This window comes from Octodon degus, unplaced genomic scaffold (assembly GCF_000260255.1).
Source record: "Octodon degus isolate 3935 unplaced genomic scaffold, OctDeg1.0 scaffold00049, whole genome shotgun sequence".
In the NCBI taxonomy this organism is placed as follows: domain Eukaryota; kingdom Metazoa; phylum Chordata; class Mammalia; order Rodentia; family Octodontidae; genus Octodon; species Octodon degus.
Window position 1 is genome coordinate 1,877,475 of NW_004524625.1, and position 21,694 is coordinate 1,899,168.

Below are 21,694 nucleotides of genomic sequence, written 5' to 3' on the forward strand. Positions count from 1 at the left end.
AGTAGAGCTGCAGGGTGGAGTCCATGTGGGCAGAAAGCACACTCCTTCCTGCAGGCAAAGGTGTGCCTTGGAAAGGTAGGACATCCTTGACTCAAGACCTTCTGGGAAGAGAGCAGTGGACCAAATCTCAGATCTTGTTCTATGGTCAGCATTCTAGAAAGAACAGAGACAGGGCACTGCTGTCCCTACAGACCTGTCCAGGCCTATCCTGGCTAGGGGTATCCATAGACAAAAGCTAGGGAGCATCCAGTCAGCCACACAGGCGTCACCAGGACAGGGGCCAGCTGGAGAGTCCCCAGGTGAAGGTCAGGACTTGTGAGCAGAAGGCACAGCTGCAGCGTATAACTGGCTGCTGCGAGAAGCAGGCAGCTGAGAAGCCACAGTGGCAGGCTCTAACAGGACTCCTCCTTTCCGAGGGTTCCAGAGCTCTGAGACCCACAAGGCTCTCCCTCCTGGCCACCTTCAGGCTAACCTCCACCCTACCTCTTGGCATCTTCTTCTTGTTTCTTTTCTTAAAATGGATTTGATACAGGGTCTCACTATGTAGCTTGGACTTGTAGTGATCCTCTTGTTTTCAGCCTCCCCAGTGCTGGGATTATGGGCATGAGCCACCACGCCCGGCCTTGATCACCCGGCTCAGGGTGCCCAGGGGCGGGACCTGCAGGCAGGCAATACTGGGGATCAAACCCTGGTCCTTTTGCTTGCCTACGAAAGTGCTTAGTCCACTGAGTTATCTTGCTGACCTTGTCTTGGCTCCGGACCCCTGGCTCCTGGGTCAGAGTTGTGAGGCCAGTGTTCAGGGACCTGGTGTCTGTGTACCCTGGGGACATGTGCACAGCCCTGAAGCTTACCTTCCGGCATCCGGTCAATGTCCACATAGAGCCGCAGCATGAGGCTGCCCAGCCCGTAGGCCATGCCTGGCCCCATCATGGTCACAGCAAACAGGATCCCTACAACACAAAGCCTGGGTCAGGACTTGCAGCCTTGGCTCCGCTCAGCGGGTCTGTGCCCACCAAATCTTCCATGGACAGGGTCACCAGTCTTCTCCTGACTCCTACTGGTCAGATGGAGTAGAGAACAGGGAGACCCAGCATCCAGCACCCACCCTGCCTTCTACCCAACCTGGCCTGACCTCAGAGCTTGAGTGGTGGGAGGCACCTCACCAAGGTAGAGGGGTGAGTTGCTGTCGTGGGCAAAGTCGTCGATGTAGGAGATACCGAAGGGCTGAATGGGCACCCCACCCACGCCGAGCAGGGTCTGTGCCACAAACATGACGCCCACCACAGTCACATGCCGGACCTCTGTGAAGGTGGAGCAGCTGCCATTGGAGGAGTCAGGGGCCAGGGCTGGGGTCGTGGGCAGGCACAGGGAAGCTGCCAAGTCCTGAGACGTGTCCTCTGAGAGATGCAACACAAATAGGATCAGAGCCAAGCACAGCACTTACCAGACTCAGAGAACTGTTCTAAGTACTCTGAAGAGGAATCATTTGCTACCCAACAAAGCCAGGGGGCGGGATTCCTCATTGCCCCATTTCATGGGTGAGGAAACTGATGCCCAGATGGCCATGAGCCAGAGCACAGGCAAGACTGGAACCCTGGGCAGTCTGGTTCAGGGTCCCTGCTCTTAACCTTTTAAAAGCCACCTTTCTGATGGAGGCATTTGATAGGCTCATGGTGTTAGTGGTTCTTGGATGAGGTCAAAGGAGGTAGAGTTTGAACTCAGTCTAGAAGAACAAACAAGATTTTCCGGAAAAAGAAGGAGGGAGGGGTGCTTCTGGGAGAAGTAATAGTATAGGCAAACCCAGGGCTCAAAAGGGCACTGGGTTGGTAGACTAAATTTGGAAGGGCTGAATCACAAAGTGTCCCGGGAAGGCAGGGGGGCTGGGCTGGACCCTGGAGGGCTCATTCATGGGGGTGGCAGTGTCAGCCCAGTTACAGAATACAGGAAGGGACAATTTCTTAATTCAGTACCAGCTGTTTGTGTCCTGTAGCTCACCAATATTTGGTCAGCAAACTTGCGACTGCCACACTATTATTATCCCAAAATGAAGGGGTAGAGGCCACCCTTTCTTCGAGGCCCTCCCAGTATGGGAGCTTGGGCCCCTGGAAGCCACACCCTTGGACGGGAAGAGCCGGTGAAGCACAGCCAAGAAGCCAGAACTGGCCTTCTGCGGAGGCTCCTGGGGCCTCACTGTGTGACTTGGGCAGAGGCCCCCACCCCTCTGGTCCTCACCTCCCAGAGGGATTTCTTAGAACCCATGTTCTTTACAGATGGGGAATGCAGAAGCAGGGTATTCAGCAGTTCAGAGTGGGAATCTGGGAATAGTTCTGGGCACGGGGAAGCTCGTCCCCCTTGGAGCCTCTGTGTCTGTGACAACAAGGAAATAATGACAACGGCAGCCCCATGGGGCTCTGAGCGTCGAGGGATCAGCACTCCTGCTCAGGGCCACCGGACCCTCGATATGGTGATTATTCTTTTTTCCCCACCAAGGTCCTAGTACCTTGAAGAAGGCCTAGTACCTACTAGAGCTGCATCAACTCTAGGAGGATGGAGGGAGGGTTGAATGAAACAGCTGGCACAGTCAGGGGACGACAGAGGCTCCGAGGTCACCGAGCCTCACCCACTCATATCCCCATGAACCCTGAGACTCTGATGGGACAAGGGCTGTGCTTGGGTTTGGCGGTAAGGATGGAGGATTGTGATCCAACACAGAAAGACTTCTGGAAAAGACGAGATCCTAGGCATAGGAATGCGAGGAAGTGCAGGGTGTGGTGACTCCTGCCTGTAATCCTGGACACTTTGGAGGCTGAGGCAGGAGGATTGCAATTTCACAGTCAGGTTAGGCAACTCAGCGAGACTCTGTCTCAAAATAAACGTCAAATAAAAAGGGGCAGAGATACAGCTCATGCTCCTTGGGTTCAATCCCAGTGTCACTAGAAGTACTTTTTAGTATTGGGAACTGTTCATTGAGGCTGAACTAACCATTCTGTACCCTTCAGGCACATTCTGCTTGTCTGCTTCTCCGACTCTGCCCATATCTGGCCCCTTTATTGCAATTCCCACTTGCTCCCCAGTGCCACCTTCCCCAGTGCCACAGCTCTCTTCCCCTGCAAGCCTCCTTCCCCTAGTCTAGGTTCTAATAGCTCTTTCTCATCAGCCCCTAACAGGTGTGTCTCTATCCAAACCTTGTAGCAGAGTTGCCCATGCTCACTCCAACCTGCACTCTACTGGGAACATCTGTTTCATCTTCCTGCTCCTGGTCTCAGCACATCATGGATGGGAACTGATGGGAGGGCAAGGCAGGAAGGATATGCTTGAACAGTCCCTCTTCCTCTGGCATGGCCTTTTAAAAAAATCTTATTTATTTATTTTGATTGGTACAGAGTCTTGCTATGCAGCTCGGACTCATAGTGATCCTCCTGTCTCAGCCTCCCCAGTGCTGGGGTTACAGTTGTGGACCACCGCATCTGGTTTTGGTGGCCTGCATGGCTTGCTTGGGGTTCTGGGGCCTGCATGGCATGTGGTACTGGGGATCAAACCCGGGCCCTTGTACTTGCCAGGCAGGCACTTAGATCATTGAGCTATCTCTCCAACATCCCTGGCAAGTCTTTTTGAAGTTGAGCTGGAGTGTAGGCTTCTCCCTTGGGTTCTATTCACTTTTTCTTCTCTGTCTTGCACAAATGACACAGAGTTTTATATTAATTTGCCTGGAGAGAAGGACTGAATCTCTAGAAAGGGGGTCAGACATAGAGCAAACATCATTAAGGGTTTACTATATGGACCACTGGTTGGATGGATGGATGGATGGATGGATGGATGAATGGATAGATCGATGGATGGATAGGCAGGTAGATGGATGGGTGGGTGGATGGGGGATGGATAGGTGGATGGATGGGTGGGTAGATGGATGGGTGGGTGAATGGATGGGTGTGGGTGGATAGGTGGATGGGTGGGTGGGTGGATAGATGGATGGATGAATAAATGGGTGGGTGGATGGGTGGGTAGAAGGATGGGTGGATGGATGAATTCGTGGGTGGGTGGATGGATGGGTTTGTGGGTGGGTGGATGGATGGGTATAAAGGAGAGGGAAGGAGACAAGTGAAAGCATAGGCTGTTGAGGCCTTTCTCTGAGATAGAATCTATCAAGTACAGCCTCACCAAACTTGCCCTTGAATGAACACAGTCTCACTATTTCTATCTAAAATTCTTTTATCTTTTAAATTTGTTCATTCGCTCATTGATTTTCTTTCTCCAGTCTCCTGGCTGTGAGGATTAAATGCATGGATATACACAATGTGCTCAGAGTGGAGTCTGGTGCACAGGAAGTAGTGTGTGGTACAGTAATCATTCCACAGGCATTTCCTGAGGTTCTATCAAATTCCAGGTCCCTAGGGAGGCTGTATTAAAAATTCACTCATCACTTCAAAGAAACCACAATGACCTAGGAGCAGGCCCTCACCAAGAAAGGCCTAGAAGGCTTTCCCCCTCTGTGGTGGGACTACACCCCTCCCACTCCTCATCTTAGGCCTACCATAGAGACCCACCTAGGTGGCCCTGGGGAGATGGGATGGAGTGGATGGACTAGCAGGTATCCTGGAAATGGGACCCATCTCGCCCCACAAGGACTGCACAGCCTTGTGTCGGTCTCCTGCCCAGCCCCTCGGGTTCTTACCAGGGCCGGTGTGGTCATAGCGGTATGGCTCCGAGATGAAGTGGGGGAGGCTCATGAGCAGGCCTGCCAGGGCTACCAGGACAGCCCCACAGCCGATCATGCGGGGCCGGTGCACTCGGCTACCAAAGTAGCTCACAAGCACAATCAAAGTTGTATTACCCACCTACAAAAGGACAAGGTGACCCATTAAAGTGACACACAGCTCGGGGCCAAGGGCCTACATTGTCTTTTCTCTACTGCCAGTCTCAGTGTCCCTAGCTGTGTAATAGATGGGCTGTTGAATAAGGATCACTGGGTCTGTCTGATGAACTCAGGCTTCAGGGGCCTGCTAGGAAGCACCTCACTGTTCCTTGCAGACAGAGAAAGGAGGATAAAGCTGAAAGACCAATTTCATTTTGGGACATGGAACAGGGTTGAGGAATGTTTTGAATTTCAGGGATCTTACAAATGAGGCACAAGTGACAAAAATCTGAAGCCTTGAATTTCAGGCCTCAGACCAACAGAGGTGAACTCATGGCACATGTGCTACAGGGTGCTCTAAGGTTGGCTGTCATTGTCTTGAGCTCACAATCTGGGACTCTAAGTGCTAGAGGGGACTTGTGAGCTTATATAGGGCAGGAAGGTGGCTCTGCCCCTGCTTCTGGGCCAGTGACCAAGGGTGAACTCCAGGTGGGGTTCTAGCAGCAGAGGGATGCTGGGAAGGACAGCCACTGGCTTTTCTTTCTGAAACTTGAGTGTGCTGCGCTGAGACACAGCTGGGAGCATTGTGCAGCCTTGGGCCCAAAGGGACATGTCACATGAAAGAAGAGGAAGAATCTTATGGAGACCTTCTAGGCAGGCTAGGGGTGCATCTTCCTTCTCCAGAGGTGAAAACATCTGGCAGTGCAGGGCTGGACAAGGATGAACTCTGATCTCTAAATCCACCCAGAGCCACTCATCCGAGGCTCTCTGTCTAGCTGTGCACAGTGGGCAGTGACCTGTGGATCCTGAGGCAACTCTGATGACAGACACTCCTCCCTGGTGCCATCCCAAGGTCAGAGAGGGCCCTGGATGTAATTTAAGCCTCTCTGGAGATAGCAGAAGAGATTTTCTCTGATTCTTCCCTGGGTCAGCCAATAGTTAGATGCCAGAGAGAGTAAAGAAGCCTAATGTAGAATGGATGGGAATCCTGGCTAGCTCTAAAGCATCCCATGTCCCCCAGTAAAGTGTTCCAGAGGGCAGGACTTCTGGGCCTTAGAAGACAGCTGCCCACACTAGGGCATTCTAGGACAGAAAGGCTCTGGTTTCTGGTCCAGCCAGAGAAGAGCCATTTTGGGCAGGCACTGCCTAGGGGTACTGGCGGGGGAAAGGTCTCTGGTGGGCAGCAAGATAGGAGGTTGGCAGAGAGGTGGTTGGGCTCGTGTGGCTGGGCCCAAATCAGTAGTACCTCATTGAAGGCGGCCAGTAGCCCTGAGGTCTGGCTGGAGAGGCCGAAGCGCTTCTCTATGGTTGAGATGGAACTCTTGAGGTAGCCAGAGATCATGAGCTGTGCCAGCTGCAGCAGGCTGTGGCACAGGACGAAGAACTGGGGGAGGAACACAGTGGTGGGGGTCAGGGAGACAGCAGGGAGCAAAGTGGGGGGGGAGTTGGAAATGGGGGTGGGGACAAAGGGAGAGGCCATAGAAGAGCAAAGGATAGGGAGACAGAGAAGAGGAAAGAGAGGGAAGAAGAAGAAGAAGAAGGAGGAGGAGGAGGAGGAGGAGGAAGAGAGAGAGAGAGAGAATTAGCTAGTAGCTAATTGGAATAGCCAATGGCTTTTCAGAGTAAGAAAGCTACCCTGGGGACCTGGGGGATACCAGAGACCCACACAACAGAAAATTGGGTCTCCAAGGGACCAGGAAATACTGATAGCCCCAGCCCCTGACCAGAGTTCCCCAGAGGTAGACTAAAGCTTCCTCACTCTTCCAGCACCCTCCCCCTGCCCAGCTCCTTTTCCAACCCACTCTCACCCAGTCCTGCCTTAGTGCTGTCCCAGGGACCATGCCCCCCAATATCAGTCCAAAAATACCCATCCACCTCACCCCATTTCTCAGTCTTTCTATAACCATCTTGAAAAGACTGGCGGAATTTCTAGGAGAAGAAAATGATATTCATGTTCCAATTCTTAGTTTTCTCGTCTGTACAAGGACAAAGACCTGTCTTCTAGGAACTGATAAGATTACACAGGCTGGGGCTGTGGATCAGGGTACAGCGCTTGCTAAACCTGGCCCAGACTTCAGGTTCTGTTGCCAGCACCACATTTAAAAACAATCACACATGATAATACCTAGAACAGGGCCTGACACCCTGCAGGGCCAGAGATGCTGGCTCTTCAGGGCCACCCTTGTGGGGCAGACCTCACTGGCAGTCACTCAGGTTCCATGTCTGGGGGACTTTTCCACTTCTCTAGAAAAATGGGAAGCCAAGGGCGTGGCCCCTGACTGTCCATAGGGCCAAGCAGCTTTCATCTTGGGAAGGAGGGAACACTTTCTGGATTCCTTCTGTGTACCTGCACCAAGCTCAGTGTTTTCATCCCTTTGATCCTCACCCACTCTCCAGCCGCAGAAACAGAAGCAGGAAGAAATGTGCTTGGCGTTCACGCATAGTTCAGCTCTGTGGGGCTTGGAGGCCCTGCCCCTGCCGAGCCCCGTGAGGTACCTTGATGCTCTGGAACACACGTGGCCTTGAGTTCCGAGGATGTGGGCTGGCTTTGCCTCCAGGGATGTCTTCTGTGTCCATTGTAGCCTTGGTGTCCTTGTTCGGGACGTGGGGCCCCTCACTTGCTGGTCCTATGGGACAGTCAGGATGTGGGGTGAAATCCTGGAGAATGGCCCTGTTTTAGTTTGGATATGAAGCTACTCACCGCCTCCCCGAGGGGCTCATGTGTGAAAGCCTTGGTCCCTGTGTAGCAATGCTCGGAGGAGGCGCTTTGGGAAGTGACTGTGTTACGTTCATCAGTGGATCAACCCACTGATGGACTTTTAGCTTGATGGCCTTTTTAAGAGGGAGGGAACAGAAGGAGGAGCTTAACTGAAGCGGGAGGTCATACAACATGTCCTGGGGCTACATTGTGTTCCAGCCCCTCCTGCCCATCAGCTATGAAGTTGTCTTACTGCCTGCCCAGAAAACAGTGGAGCCAGCCAGCTTGCACTGAAACCTTTGAAACTGGGAGCCAAGATAATTTCTCCTTGTGGAAGGGAATTTTCTCAGGTATTGTGTTGCAGTAACAGAAAGCTGACTACCACAGGCCCTGGCCCGGGAATTTCTCCGATCCAGGGTGTTCCTGAGGTCAGGCACCTTGGTTGGTAAGCATCCAAGAATCAATGTCCTGACAGTCTGCTGGGTTCTATGCCACGGCGCTGGGATGTAGCTTCTGAAAGGGCTTTTCCTCCACCCCACTGAGGGCCTCCTACTGCACATGCTCTGTTCCCAGCAGACATCTCCCTCCTAAGGAGAAGCTGTGCAATGGCCCTTGATCAGTAGCCCCAGCAGGGAGATGGTTTGTGCAGCCTCAGTATGAACCACTCTTGGAGGCACTGGCTCCATTCTTGGAACCTGGATTCTTGGAGGCTGAGCTGAGGCCTGAGTGTGTTTGTCTCAGACTAGGATAGGAGATCTGGGATGAGGTGGAGGGTCAAGACAACACCCAGAGTTTGAGAATAAAGGCATTTCTGAGGTGTATTTTGGAACAAACACCAGTCCCCCAAGCAGCACTACTATGCATGTAATCAGGGCCAGTAAGAATGTCCAAATCATATAGCAAGCTATGCCGTGGGTCAGTACAGAAAAGGCCCTCAGAGACCATCCCATTCAAATCCATCTTGGCCAAATGTACAAGTGGGATGCCGGCTCAAGAGGCACAGTCCCATTGCACATGCTGGCTTTTTCCCACAGTAACGATGGGAACCATGGCAGTAGCCCAATCACAGCAATGAGATCTGATCTCCTTCAAAGGCATCCCCTAGAGCGTCCTGATGCTGACTGTCGGTGGGGAGCGTGGAAGTCCAGCCCTAGGAGATTCTGCCTGGCCAACTGACAGAGAATACCTGTGTCTCTGCAGCTCAGGCCTCCCAGGCTTCCTCACTCTTGTGGCCCCACTTCCTACAGGAAACCTTCTCCATTGTTCAATGACCTACTCCCCATGGACAGGAGTTTCCCCTCATTCAACCAGGTCTTTGAAGCCTGAACACTGACCTAAGGATACCTCAGCCCCAGGACTCACTCCCACTGAATTCCAGTTACAGAGGCAAATTCCTGGCAGGCTCCTGGAGTGCTGAACCTCCATAAGCCAAGGTTTTGCATCCCTCACATATAGTATCTGAGATCCTGAGATTAGTTTTAAAAATTGAGATGTAATTCACATATCACAAAATTCATACCTTTAAAGCCACAATATCACATTTTTTTGTTTAGCATATTCACAAAATTGTACAATGATTACTCCCAGCTAGGTAAAGAACATTTTCATACCATTAGTGGCCGTTCTCCATTCCTCTTCCCTGTAACTCCTGGCAACTACAAATCTGCCTTTAGGCTTCATGGATTGGCCTTTTCTGGACATTTAATATGAATGAAGTCATACAATATGTGATCTTCTGTGACTGGTTTCCTTCAAGTAACATAATTCTTCCAAGCTTCATGCACCTTGTGACATGTACCAGGACTTCACTCCTTTATGGTCAAATAATACTCTGTTGTATGGCTAGATCATACTTAGTTTATCTAGTCATCAGCAGATGAAACCTTGAGCTGTTTCAAGTATTAGAACCATCCCTGTACAAATTGTTACGTGACATACATTTTCAGTTCTCTTGGGTATACAGTTAGGAGGAAACTGCTGGGTCAGAGGGCCATTTTATGTTTAATTATAGTTCAGGAACTGGTGAACAGTTTTCCAGAGTGGCTACATTATTTTACACTTCCACCAGCAAGGTAGGATGGTTTCAATTTCTCTATCTCTTTCTTAATACTTGTTACTGTCTCTCTTTTTAATTAAAGTCATAATTGAGTGGTGTGACATAGTGTGTCAGTATGGTTTGACTAATGACGGTCAATATTTTTTCATGTCTTATTGATCATTTGTATAATGTTCCAGAGAAAGGTCTACACAAGTAGCTTGAGGAATTTTCTGGAGGAAATGGAAGTGTGTATGTCTCGGGGGTGAGCTCCTATCAGGCATAAACTTGTGAACAGCAACAAGGAAATCTTGTGCCTAAAAGGGAGGAGGAGAGGGATGAGCCTGGAGCAAGGCAGAGGAAACTTGCAAGAGAAGAGGAGACAATGAGCTCAAAGCAAGGGCTCCCAGAGAGACTGTGGTAGTTGTTCGAGTCTCATCTCCTGTCACTGGCAGAGACCCATCGCCCGCTATAATTTAGGTTTGTGCCACACACTTCACATGCACTGATCCACGAACCCTGGCCACAGGCCCATTATCTCTAGTAAGGATGGTGAGCATGCAGGATAGTGAGTACTAAGGACAGTAAGTGATAAGTAAGTATGTCTAGTAAGGACAGCAGGCTCAGGAATCTCACTCTGCTGGTCAACAATGGCCCCTGGGTCACAAGTCTGAGAGAGGTTAGACTCAACATCCTTCTGAGCTAATGAGAAGCCACACAGCTCTGTTTTGGCCTACCCAAACTAGTCAGCTCACTTTTTGACAGAAAACCAGCCCTCCAGCAATGGGCCAGGCCAGGTAGACACAGGGTTGGAGCTGTCCTGGGAGGCTGGGAGTCACTGACCTGAAGCCCTGGCTCTGAAGAAAACTCAGGAAATGGATGAGGGGAGGGAGACACAGGTCAGTGTGAGGTGTGGCCAGCTGGTTGGGCAAGTGCGTATGACCTGTCAGTCATGGAGATCCAGGACAAGCCCTTGGGAAACCCACCTGCCAAGCCCCACAGCTGTACCTGTACCTGTACCTGGGACCAATCAGAAAATGCTGTCTTTGGGGCTGGAGAGATGGCTCAGTGGTCTAAAGCGCCTACTTGGAACAAGCTTGGCAAAGCACGGGGACCGCGGTTTGATCCCCCAGCACCACATACCAGCCAGCCGCACCCCCTGATGGGCTGAGCTGGCCACACACACACACACACACACACACACACACAATAAATGTTAAAAAAAATTAAAAAAAAAGAAAATGCTGTCTTTTAGTTTTTCTGGTGCCAGATCAAGCAGGTTTTTGCTAGGTGAGCCTAGATCAATGTCAGACTGAGGAGTGGGGGACACAAAGACCTCCATCATTAGCCTCATTGCCGCCATAAGCTCTTTCCGTGGCCTGCTCTCACTCTGCTAGGATACTTCTTTTCCTATTTTAATTGGTGTGAACTTACTCTGCAGAGCCAAGTCTTCTTCTTTTCCTATCTTTTTGAGACAGGGTCTCGCTATGCAGTTTGGACTGGCCTTGAGCTCACTTTGTAGCCTGCACTGGTCTTGACCTCCCAGCAATCCTCCCGCTGAAGTGTGGGATTATAGGCGTGCACCACTATGCCTGGCTACAGAGCAAGTTCTGTTCCTACTTTTAATAAATATAAAATCTTGCTACTTTTTTCACTTATTTTGACCAGTTCTTTGTTCAAGACAACAAGAACCTGGAAAGAATATCTAAAAGGAAGCTACAGCACCCCAGAGCTCTGTAAGTGGGCTGTGGGACATGTGGTCCCAGTCCCAGATCTTAAACTGCTGGCTTGTCTTCTGGGCACACGGGGGCATCCTGTCTGTCCCAAGCCTTTCCTCCCCAGTCCCAGCAGCCCGCCTTCCCGCTCACCTGCTTCTGGTGAGCTCCTTCTTTAGCTTCACCTTTGGACTTCCTGAAGCTTCTTCCACTTCAGTCTCCCCTGGCAAGGCCTGAAGCCTTCTTGGGATTGCTCTAAACTTTAGAGAAATGGCTGCTTCTGAAGGCCAAAGTCCACAGCCCAAGCCCCTGGCTGAGGGAGGCTGCCCTGGCTCTGAACCTCTGGACTCTGTGAGCAGCAATCCCTTTGAACGTCTGCCAGCCAGCAACCTTGCTAAACAGGTATTGTGTCAGTTGGACCCTCCTACTGAAAGGCTGCCTGCCCCCCCCCACCCCCCCACAGGAGCCAGTATTTCTTTATCAGCTGAGTCTGGGTGATCAGGGGCAGCCGGGCAGGGAGGCCCAGCTCTGTCCATCTCCACTGGGAAGGCTCGGGATCTTGCCTCCTCAGCTGCCTCCCAGCTGCAAAAAGCAAATCCCAGGGAAATGGGAAGCTGAGCGTAGGCTTTCTGTCCTAAGCTCTGGACTGGAATACTGGCTCCCCCACCAGCCCACTCTGTGCACCTGATCTTTCTGAGCCTCAGTTTCCTCATCCATGAGGTGAGGATGACAATATCTATTGATAAGGTTCAAGACCTGTTACTCCAAAGTATGGCAGCTTGGCATTTAAGAAAACAAAATAAAACAAAACAGAAAAACAGAAAAAAATTAAAAAAAAAAACAATGTCACTCTTACCTTCACCTCATCCTGCTCTCTGACCTTATTCTACCCTCCCCTTTCAAGTATGTCATAAGACCTTTGTTTGAAAAGTATCTCCCCTGGCAAAGAGAAAGGGAACATCCTTATCTCTGAAGACACAGAGAAGAATTCAGGCAAACAGGCTTTACCAAGTTTCTCTCAGGTCATTTCCGTTAGACCATTTCTCCCTTTGTCTCCTATCATACTTCTGTGCAATTATATACTTCATCAAACTTATCATAAAAATAACCAGCTTTCCTTGTTTCTTTCAGTCTTTCTTCCTGAAAGCTCCCATATTGTGTAAAACTTAGATTAAATAAATCTGTACCCTTGCTTTTATTAATCTCCCCTTTGCTGCAGGAGCCTCAGCTTTGAGCCTTGTGATGGGGGAGGGAGGCAGAAGCTCGTCTGCCCTGCTCTGCCTTGGGGTGGTGAGGCAGGAAGGACACTAGACGCTGGGCTGTGCAACGGCAAACCCACTAGGGGCCGTTTTCCTCCATTTCCTGGTAAATGGCCACACACTCTCTAGACAACCGAGACAAGCAAGTCCAACCAGAGCCATCCCTGCCCACGTTTGCCTGGTTCTCCCCTAGTCAGTCCCTCCATTCCCACACCACCATCACCTCTCTGGATTGTTTCTACCTATCTCTCACCCAAGCCCTAGACAGCTGTAGAACCTGAGGGATTGAGGCCTTCTCCCCAAACATGCGCACCGGCCTGGGAGGCCAAGACCCTGGGCACCACCATGGGGGTGCTCTCGGAGTTTAGTGGCCCCTTGATTCCTCATCTGTGGTGCAGTGACCAGTATCACTCCTTCCTGGTGCAGAAGCCATCTCCGGAGGACCCCAGGCAGCTCCTTTGCATTTGGCCTGGGCTCCAGAGCCCCCAGAAACCATTTCTTTCCATTGACTTTAGCCTGGCACGGCTATGCCACTGCCTCCATTAGCATTTTTGTCTCTTCCGTCTGTCCAGCCCAAGGAAATCGTTTGACTTTGTTATAGAGAGTGCATAAAGGTCTGGTCAACTTTTCAAGGAAACCATTAGCAGAGTGTTGGCCCTCAGATTCTTTGAGTCCCTCCAGCAAGCTCCTCACCCTGCCATGGTTTCCAGCAGCCCTGAACTATTATGTTGAGATTTTTATCTTATCCTAGTGAGATTCTGTTCCTGTCCCTAAAACATCTCCCTGACTCCTCTCCTACATCAAACGGCTTTACACAAATGCCTATTTCTTCATAAACACCAACCTCACCTCCCCACTGAGACACTCAAAGCTTGGAGCGGGGGTGAAATCCCTTACGGCAGCACGCAGGTGCCGGCATTACTGCGATGCTCCCCAGTTGCTCACTCAATGTCCCCTCCCCTGTCTGTGGCCAGTCCTTCTGGCAGCTGTCTGTCCTCCTGCCACAAACACCTACCTGTTTCCATTCTTTCCCTGTAGCAGCAACAAGCATTGCAATGTCTAGAGCCAGACACGTAAGCAGGAGTTGAGGGCAGAGGGCTGAGTAAGGGGAAGGCAATCAGCAATGGCCTTGGCTGGGAGCAGGGCTCTCTGGCTCCCCTTCGCCCCTGCGGATGGATGTGGCAGTCCCTGAACAGCAGGCCAGGTGGGGGAGGTAGTCCTGGCTCCTTGATCCAAGGGGAAGCAGAGGCTGCCAAAGACTGGGCACCCCTGGGTGTAGAGTGAGGTTGTGCTTGCGTACCCATCTTCCCAACAGCTCTTGGAAGGTACTGTGAAGACTCCATGGTACACATGAGCAGACAGCTCAGAGGTAGGAAACAGCTTTTCCAGAGTCCCAGGGCTAGAAAATGCAAGGACTGGATGAGAACCTAGATCTGTCGGCCTCCTGGTGCCCCGAAGGCAACCATAAGATAGTGGCTTCACTAATGGACATAAAATAGTTGTGGACACTGTCCCTGTAGGGCCATTTCTGATTCTGATCCAGCTTCCCTTTTGTGAATTGTCAAAGGTTTTGGGACAGTCTTTCATTCTACCAGCCCAGTCAGTCAGTCAATGCCCTTTCTGTAGCTGGAGAGGAACAGTGTTAGGAAAGAAGGATTGGGAATGAGAAAGTGGTGAAAGGACATGTGGCCCTTGGTTGAAGACCACAGTGTGTGTGTGTGTGTGTGTGTGTGTGTGTGTGTGTGTGTGTGTGGTGGGGGCTCACAACTGGAGATTTGAATCTTCAGGAGAAACTCAGCTATGGGTGCCAAGAAATACTAGGACAGAGCCTTGGAGAGCCCACAGATCCTGAAGACAACTCCAGGCGAGCCACTGGAGGGCAAAGGCATGGACCAAGGAGAGCCAATGTAGGGCATTCTTTCCAGAATGTTCCAGATTGTTTCTCACAGAAATCAAGGCCTAGAATCTTTCAGATTTGGCACCCTGGGACTAGCAATTAAATACCCCGAGCCTCTAAGATAGGACCAACGCTCCCCCCAATCCCATCGTGCCTGTGTGAAGGCTATGTGAGAAAAGATGACTGTGCTTGATCCACCCCAAGGTGACATTCAAGTACTAGCTTGGTCGCCCATTGCCCCAAAGTCACCAGGGAGTTTGCAGATCTGGCCACCAGGTTTCTGAATAACTTCTTGTGGGAGTCTCTGCCCCAGAGTCACTCAGCTCCTCCAGATCCTGGAATTAGTCAGCCCCTCCAGCTGCCTCCCTCTGTGGGCGCCATGTTCCTCTCCCCATCGTTCCTGCCCCTTATCTGACTCCACCTAAAGCTCTGCTCACCTCTCACCAACGGCATTCCAGAACCTCTTTGTTTCTGTTGAACCTTCCTGTGCAGACACGAGGCAAGGCCTCTCCCACACACCTGCCCTTCCTATAATGTGGCAGGCCATCAAAAGGACCTGGGACAGAGGATAAGGAAGATAAGATAAGGTGGAGATTAGGACTGTGAGACCTGGCCCCCAGCCAGCATGCAGCTGTGTAAAGGGCTATGCCCCTTGAGGTGTGCGCTGCTCTCTGTAGTTGTCCCGTCCTGAGACTTGCTGGGACTTGCACAATTTTGGCTCACTGGGTCATTTTTTGAGTTAGTTTCTAGTACTTAACAATTAGGAAATTGCAACTATAACTGTAGATATTTGGATTTACTTTTTCTTGAAAGAACTGAAGATTTGGCAGCCTGAGGTGACATTCCCATAGGGGGAGGCCCAGTTGGGCCAAGTTGCTGGGACTGCTGGCAGCAGTGTGCCCTGCAGAAACCTCACTGGAAGTGACTCTCCCCGCCCTCCACTCCTGGACCTTCTTTCCTGTCTGCTGCCCTTGTGATACTGGGCTTGGGGAACCTATTGGATAGGACTCCATGGCTGGGTTGGCCACTTTGAGGGGTGAGGACAAAAGCAAGAGGCCTATAACTTGCCCAGGGTCATCATGACAAGGACAGGGTAGAACTTGGCTGGTTCTCAAAGTAAGAGTGAGCATTTTCCTACATGCTGAGACTGCTCCATCTGCCCCAGAGGCAAGTAGCCCAGTCCCTGCCCTTGGGAGGGGGGTCCCAAGTGTGCAGAGGATGCAACAGACATGGACTTCAGAACAGTGACAGGTCCTTGGTGCTGTGACACTAGGTATGTCAAGGCCATTCTGGAAACACAGAAGAGGAGCTCCACCCTCATCTGGAGGGTGCTAGAAGGCTTCCTATAGGAAGAAACATCATAGAAAAGAACAGAAGTATGAAAGTGTAAAGATAGCTCTGGGGCCAAAGAGCGTGCAAGGCTGGGCCACTGAGGCGGAGGCCGAGTTTGGAGAAGCTGGAGGGACCAGGTGATGATGTGGGGCTGGAAGAGGGGCTTTCTGTCCAGCCAACCATGCCTAAACATCACAGCCCTAGAGGGATGGTGTACTGGGCACCGGATGTGGAGCATCTGCGCCACAGAGACACCCACAGGGAGAGGGAGAGGCCCAGGAGGCTGCGGTTCCAGGGGAGAGGGCGAGTGGGAGCTGGAGGGCACACGTGCATGAGGGTAACAGAAGCTGGTGTGATCTGTCCTGCGAGGATGAGAAACCTCTTCCTTGGGCCCCAGTGGAGAGGAAGAGAACAGAAGGAGGAACTGATCCCAGTGTGAAAGCCTGGGGAGGGAAGGGTGCCCTGCAGCAGATGCCAACAGTCCACCTGTGAAGAGGCGCCTGGGCCTCTGCAGAGCTGGGGTGGGAGGGGCCGACCTCACGGTGTCCAGGCTGCCCCAGTCCCACTGCCTGCAGCGCCCTGCCTGGCTGTCCTCTCCCTCCTTCCACCATGTGTCCCTCTCTGCCCCAGTCCCACTGCCTGCAGCGCCTTGCCTGACTGTCCTCTCTCCCTCCTTCCACCATGTGTCCCTCTCTGCCCCAGTCCCACTGCCTGCAGTGCCCTGCCTGACTGTCCTCTCTCCCTCCTTCCACCATGTGTCCCTCTCGGGCCAGTCCCAGCACCCCCTTCCCTCTGGCAGTTCGTCCTTGCTATTGATGTCTTTTAACTGGCTGAGTAGGTGGTAAACACCCGCAGATAATCTGTCCTGCCCATCTGAACAGATAGACCATGTTGGGTCCCTGCTGGAGCCTCTGGATCAGAAGACTTTGGATTTAAATCTTTATTTTTCAACATTGTAGCTGAGTGAGCTTGGGTAGCTTAGTGAACCCTGCAAGCTTCCGTTTCCTTCTCAGTAAGAGACTTAGGGGTGTCACAGCAGCTTGGGTAAGACTGAGCCTCCGCCACCACACGGGTTGCCATATAAGGAGCCCACATTCCTGGCTCAGGATCGAGGCTGCAGGAGCCCCCACCCATCTCCTGTCCCCTCCTTGGTTTCTGCTCTTGCCATGCTCTGTGCACCTTGTGTCCTTCCCCACTTCAAGCGTTGAGCCTGCTGTATCAGCCCCGCCGACCTTCCTCCCTGGAAAACTACTTCTCATAGCTCAAGCTCTGGCCCAGCTGAAGAGCGTGATGCTGGGATCAAGTGAATGAAGGAGCGGCCTGGCCCAGCACTGTGGAGGGGAAAGAGTCGCAGGCAGGAAGGGGTGCTTCTGGGCAGTCGCCAGGCTTGGCTGCCATGTGCAGGACCCTTAGGTGGTCTCCTGGACAGCAACATGCTTGGGCTCCAGCTGCGTGTCGGGAGTGAAATCCTGCAAGAGGGGGAAGGAGACCAGGCACTTCTGGTGGTTTCCCAGATGGGTCAGGGACCCTGTGCCGGGACTTTCTGTTCCCAGTTCTGGTCCTTGGCTCCCCCATCTAGACCCAAAATGACCTTAAAAATAGGATCTCAGGCCAGGGGGAGGGTGAATCCTGAGCACATAAGGCACCCAGGTCTGTCTGCTGGGGCCTAAAACAAGGAGCTGAAGTGCAAGAGAGTGACTGTGGGCCTCAGACCACATGGCTTTGGAAATGTGTAGGCACGAGAGCCCCTGGGTCCAGAGAGGGGCTCAGCCCCCCAGGCTGTTGTCACCTGGCTGAGCACATGGGAGCCTGTGGTAAAAGCTCTTCAAGAAAGAGGGCAAAGAGAGAGAGCCAGGGAGGACCCTGACACCAGTTGGGGTTCTCCTGCAAGACCTGGCCTGCTACTCAGTTGTAAAGTGAACACTAGTGTGCTTTGCACTCATAAAAGTGCCACACACATGAGCTCATGATGAGTGTTGCCAAGATGCAGATTTTGGGCTACTGAAGCATGGCCACTACCCTTCTCACATTCTTTCTTTTTTTGTTTGTGCCAGGGATCAAACTCGGAACCTTGCACTTGCCAGGCAGGTGCTTATGCCACTGAGCTGTCTCCCCAGCCCACTTTCTATGGCTCCCAGTTGGCTCCAAGACAAAGCTCATATCTCCAAATTGACATGCAAGCCTTCTGTGATGGGGCCCCCTTAAGCTTCTTGGGTTTAATTTTTGAATATTATGTGATGATTTCCCCTCTGACAGCATGGGCAGGTCACTGTCCCCACCAACATTCCAGGCCCAGTCACTTCTCCAAGCTACCGTGATGCTCTCTGCCCTCCCACACTGCACACCTGTTGAGCAATGACTGAGGCCCTCTCTCCTAGAGTCCCACTGGCTCCCAGCTGCGCAGCTAGGTGTTTCTGCCAGTTTTGTCCATGTGATTTGTGTCTGTGACTCTCTGGTCCCCTGGGAGCTCCGGGAGGGAGGCACTGCTGCCTGGTTTCCCACTGCCTCTATCATCACAGAGCCTGGCTCAGGGGAAGCTTCAAGCCTTTAAGAAGGGCTGGCACAGGGAAAGCAGGTGGCAAGGCAGGAGCGCAGAGAGGCAGGAGGCCAGTGTGTGGACTGAACCCTTCCCGCCATGCTGTCTCTGTCCCCCCCAGCTAGGATCCAGGGGCCTCAGCACTGGAGGAAATCAGCCTCTACCCACAGGGAGCTCTGGCGTGCTGAGATGGGTGTCATGCTCCACCACGGCCAGCCTTAGTGTTAGGCTCTGCGAGGGTGGCACCTATGCCCGAGGCCCAAAGTGATACTCTGGAGACAGTGAAGGCCCCAATGGGAAGAGGAGACCTGCTTTTATGGAAAGGCTCTGCTCCACCGCTACCCCTGGAGACCAGGCTCATCACTATAAAAAGGGGCCAAGTGACCACCTTAGCCATCTTGTATCTAGTGCACAGATGGAGAAATTGAGTCCTGGAGAGGGACAGAAGGAGACTAGGCATTGAATACGACACCCCATCCATGACGGTGGCTAGGCTGGCTCACTATCTGGTTGTCAGCTGCCCGGGATCTGGCCCTGCAGGCAAGGCCAGCCGAGCTTGGGGGGAAATAACCCCAACTCCACTCACACCTCAGTCACTGGCATCCAAAACCCAGCTTGCTTTGTTTGGAGCCAGCAGAACCAGTGGAGAACTGGCCGAGGTGGGCAGAGGCTCACCAATGTGAGATCTGTGGAAAGAGAAACCCCTCAAGGGCCTTGGAACAGAGAGGAAAACGCTTCGGCATTAGGCAGATCTGAGCACTGGCCCCGCTTGGCTGTTAATTTGCTGAGTGCCCTTGGACAATTTATTTGCCCTCTCAGAGCATCTTTTCCTCACCAATTAAAAGGGATGAGGACATTTCACTGAGTTCTCATAAAGCTAGTGATGCAGAACTTGAATGCGGATGTAGGGCTGCTAGTTCTTTCCCTCGCTCCTCACATCTACCCTGGGGTGGCTCATGCTTGAACACAGAAGGTTCTAGAGAGCAAGAGCAGTCACTCTGGGAGTGAGGGAGGATGGATCAAAGACAGGGTTATCAAGCACTGAGTGGCAGGGGCAGCCACCAGCTGGGAGAGTCAGCCGGGAGGACTTCCTGGAGGAGCTGGTGCTCGTAGGAGTGGGAAGTACAAAAATTCTACCTGCCTGGGGCGTGGCTAGGGGCCTTCCTGAGCAAGGTACTGAGATGGGATGCGGGTCCTCTGGGCCGCACTGTGGGAACCATGGGTGGAGGTTATTTTCTTTCCCTCCTTCCTGCACAGAGAGGGGAAGCTGTTGCTGCCCGAGGACATGCAGTCAGGCCTGGTGGGCTCTGAGCAGGGAGCCCCGGCTGGCCCTCACTCCTACCTGGTGTCTGCATCCGGTGGGGACAGCTGGCCTCTCTCTGTGATGGCCCTGGGCTGTCCCCAGGGTCCCGGCTCTGTATCCTGCCCCACCCGCATTTCCCCACCCTTCCGAGTCCCATGGTGAGCCTGGCTGTTGCCCAGATCAGGGCTGTGGAAGCAGAGCTGGATGTGTCTTCCGGTGGGTGATGTGTGGGTGTTGGGGGGCAGCCTGAGAGTATTCCAGAGCAGGGCCTTGTGGGAGCCAGAAAAACAGTCATTAGGGTGGGCACTCGGGAGCAGTAAGAACCAAAGTTTCTAGTTTGGGCCACACCGCAGGGGCTTCAGCCCACGATCCCTGCAGAGCCGAGGCTGACGAAATGGCTGCCCCCAGCCCATTCCTCATCTAAAATCAACCCCTGCAAACCTGACCTCATTTGCTTCTCTTTTGTGAGCCCCCAGCGAGGAGACATTTACCTTCACCCTTCCTGGCATGCCATGGTCCCCAAGCTGTGGCTGCATCTGCCTGGAGTCCCTTGGCCTGTGAGCCGTCAGGGCAAGGCTGGACTCCTGAGCAGGCCCAGCCTTGCCTTGGTGGGTGTGAGGCCCACAGCGTGGGAGCAAAGACAGGCAGTCTGGAGGGAGGCCCCAGGGCACCGCAGCAGGCAGCTGCTGGGGGATCCAGTCTGAAAATCCTTCATTTCCTCTACCACCCGCTGCCCGCCTGAGGTATGCTGGGCCCTGCTTTGTCGCCATGCCCCAAGCGTGGTTCCTGGAGGTGTCCGGATAGTTCCCCTCCATCCTCCCTGCCTCAATGCCAAGCCAGCTAGGTATCTGTAGGTCTCTCCCTTCTGCAAGGGTCTTGCTGGCCTTCTGCCTGCAGGCATGTCTGTCGCCCTGCAGCGGCTGGCTGTCCGGTGTGTTCCATGCTTTCCCTTTCTCTCTCACTGCCTCCTGCTCTTCTCTTTTATCTTCCTCCTCTCTGCTGTCACCTTCTCTCCAAGATTGCTCTCCTCCCCACCCCTGTAGCTCCTGCCCAGACCTGTTGATCTGCCTCCAGTTTTTCTGCCCCTCTCTGCACCTCTCTCTTCAGCTCTTTGACTTGTCTGTCTCTGACTTTGTCTCCTTCACAGAGGAACCAGGCTTGACAAGGGGCCCAGGCTGTCTTCCTCCCACCCGTGTGTGTCTCATGGGGTGGTTTGGCTGGCTTCCCTGCCTCCAGCTGAGTAAACAGGTCCTCTCCTACTCCTTGGTCATTTCCCCAATTGTAGTGCTCTCTGCGGGTGCTCAGCTCGCCGAGAGCTGTGTACTCCCTTCCCACCTTCCACACACGCATTTGGGCTCTATAGCCTTGTTGTTCTTGCTGGGACCCAGGCCTCCAGCCCCCCTCCCAAAGCACTTCCTTCCTTCCTCTGGACTTACCTATCCTGGGTCCCATGACAGTGGGAGCGCAGCGAGTTCCAGCCCCCACTTCAGTCTCAGAGCACGGAGCTGAGCAGTGGGAGAAAGCAAGTCTGATGGGAAGATTCTGCAGGCAGCTGCTGGCGCTCCAAGGTGATGTCTCCTGGGCCACCTGGACAGCAGCCACCTCCTCCAGGAAGGGTTGGGGGTCCTGATCAAACCTGCCTACCCCTCTCAAGTGCCTGACTCCCTGGGTCACTTGCTTCTTCCCCTCTCACCGCCTTGGCTAGGACAGCCTCAGGCCAGGGCGTTGTAGGAAGCTGGGTTTGTTTAGGTCCAGCCCCCCCTCACCCCCCTCTGTGCTGGGAGGAGGCTGTGGCTGCCTCTCTGAGCTGAGCCAGCCTGCTCCTCCCAGTCGCTGGACCTGGGGTTCTCTTAGATATTTCTCCTTCTGTGTTAGCAGTGGAAAGATGGGTGCCACTGGGTCTCCTTGAGCCCAGGGCCATTTAGCCTTGACCCCCAGTCTCTTTCTTGGACTCCACTTTGCATCTGAGCCCCTTCTACCAAGCCCTTGTCTTCCTAGAGAACTCCATGGCCCTTCATGAGCCCGCTGAGCTGTTGTCCTCCTTCAAGTCCTCCTTTCACTGAGCAC

The 21,694-nt window shown here is 52.8% G+C and overlaps 1 protein-coding gene across 4 annotated transcripts in view; it reads right to left on the reverse strand.

The window, feature by feature from the left end:
* Positions 1–21,327, reverse strand: part of Slco2b1 (solute carrier organic anion transporter family member 2B1) — a 51,790-nt gene extending 30,463 nt beyond the window's left edge. The window contains exons 1-6 of one of the 4 annotated variants that reach the window (XM_023716663.1): positions 21,064–21,327; positions 7,349–7,479; positions 6,099–6,236; positions 4,673–4,835; positions 1,164–1,397; positions 852–950 (exon numbers count right to left, since the gene is read on the reverse strand). In XM_023716663.1, coding sequence (XP_023572431.1) covers positions 852–950; positions 1,164–1,397; positions 4,673–4,835; positions 6,099–6,236; positions 7,349–7,479; positions 21,064–21,079 — 781 coding nt within the window. In that variant the 5' untranslated portion in view covers positions 21,080–21,327. Of the gene's footprint in view, positions 1–851; positions 951–1,163; positions 1,398–4,672; positions 4,836–6,098; positions 6,237–7,238; positions 7,320–7,348; positions 7,480–11,453; positions 11,626–21,063 lie in introns of those variants that run through there. The other 3 variants (XM_004632584.3, XM_023716665.1, XM_023716664.1) reach the window with 3 other exon arrangements.
* Positions 21,328–21,694: the final 367 nt, after the last annotated feature.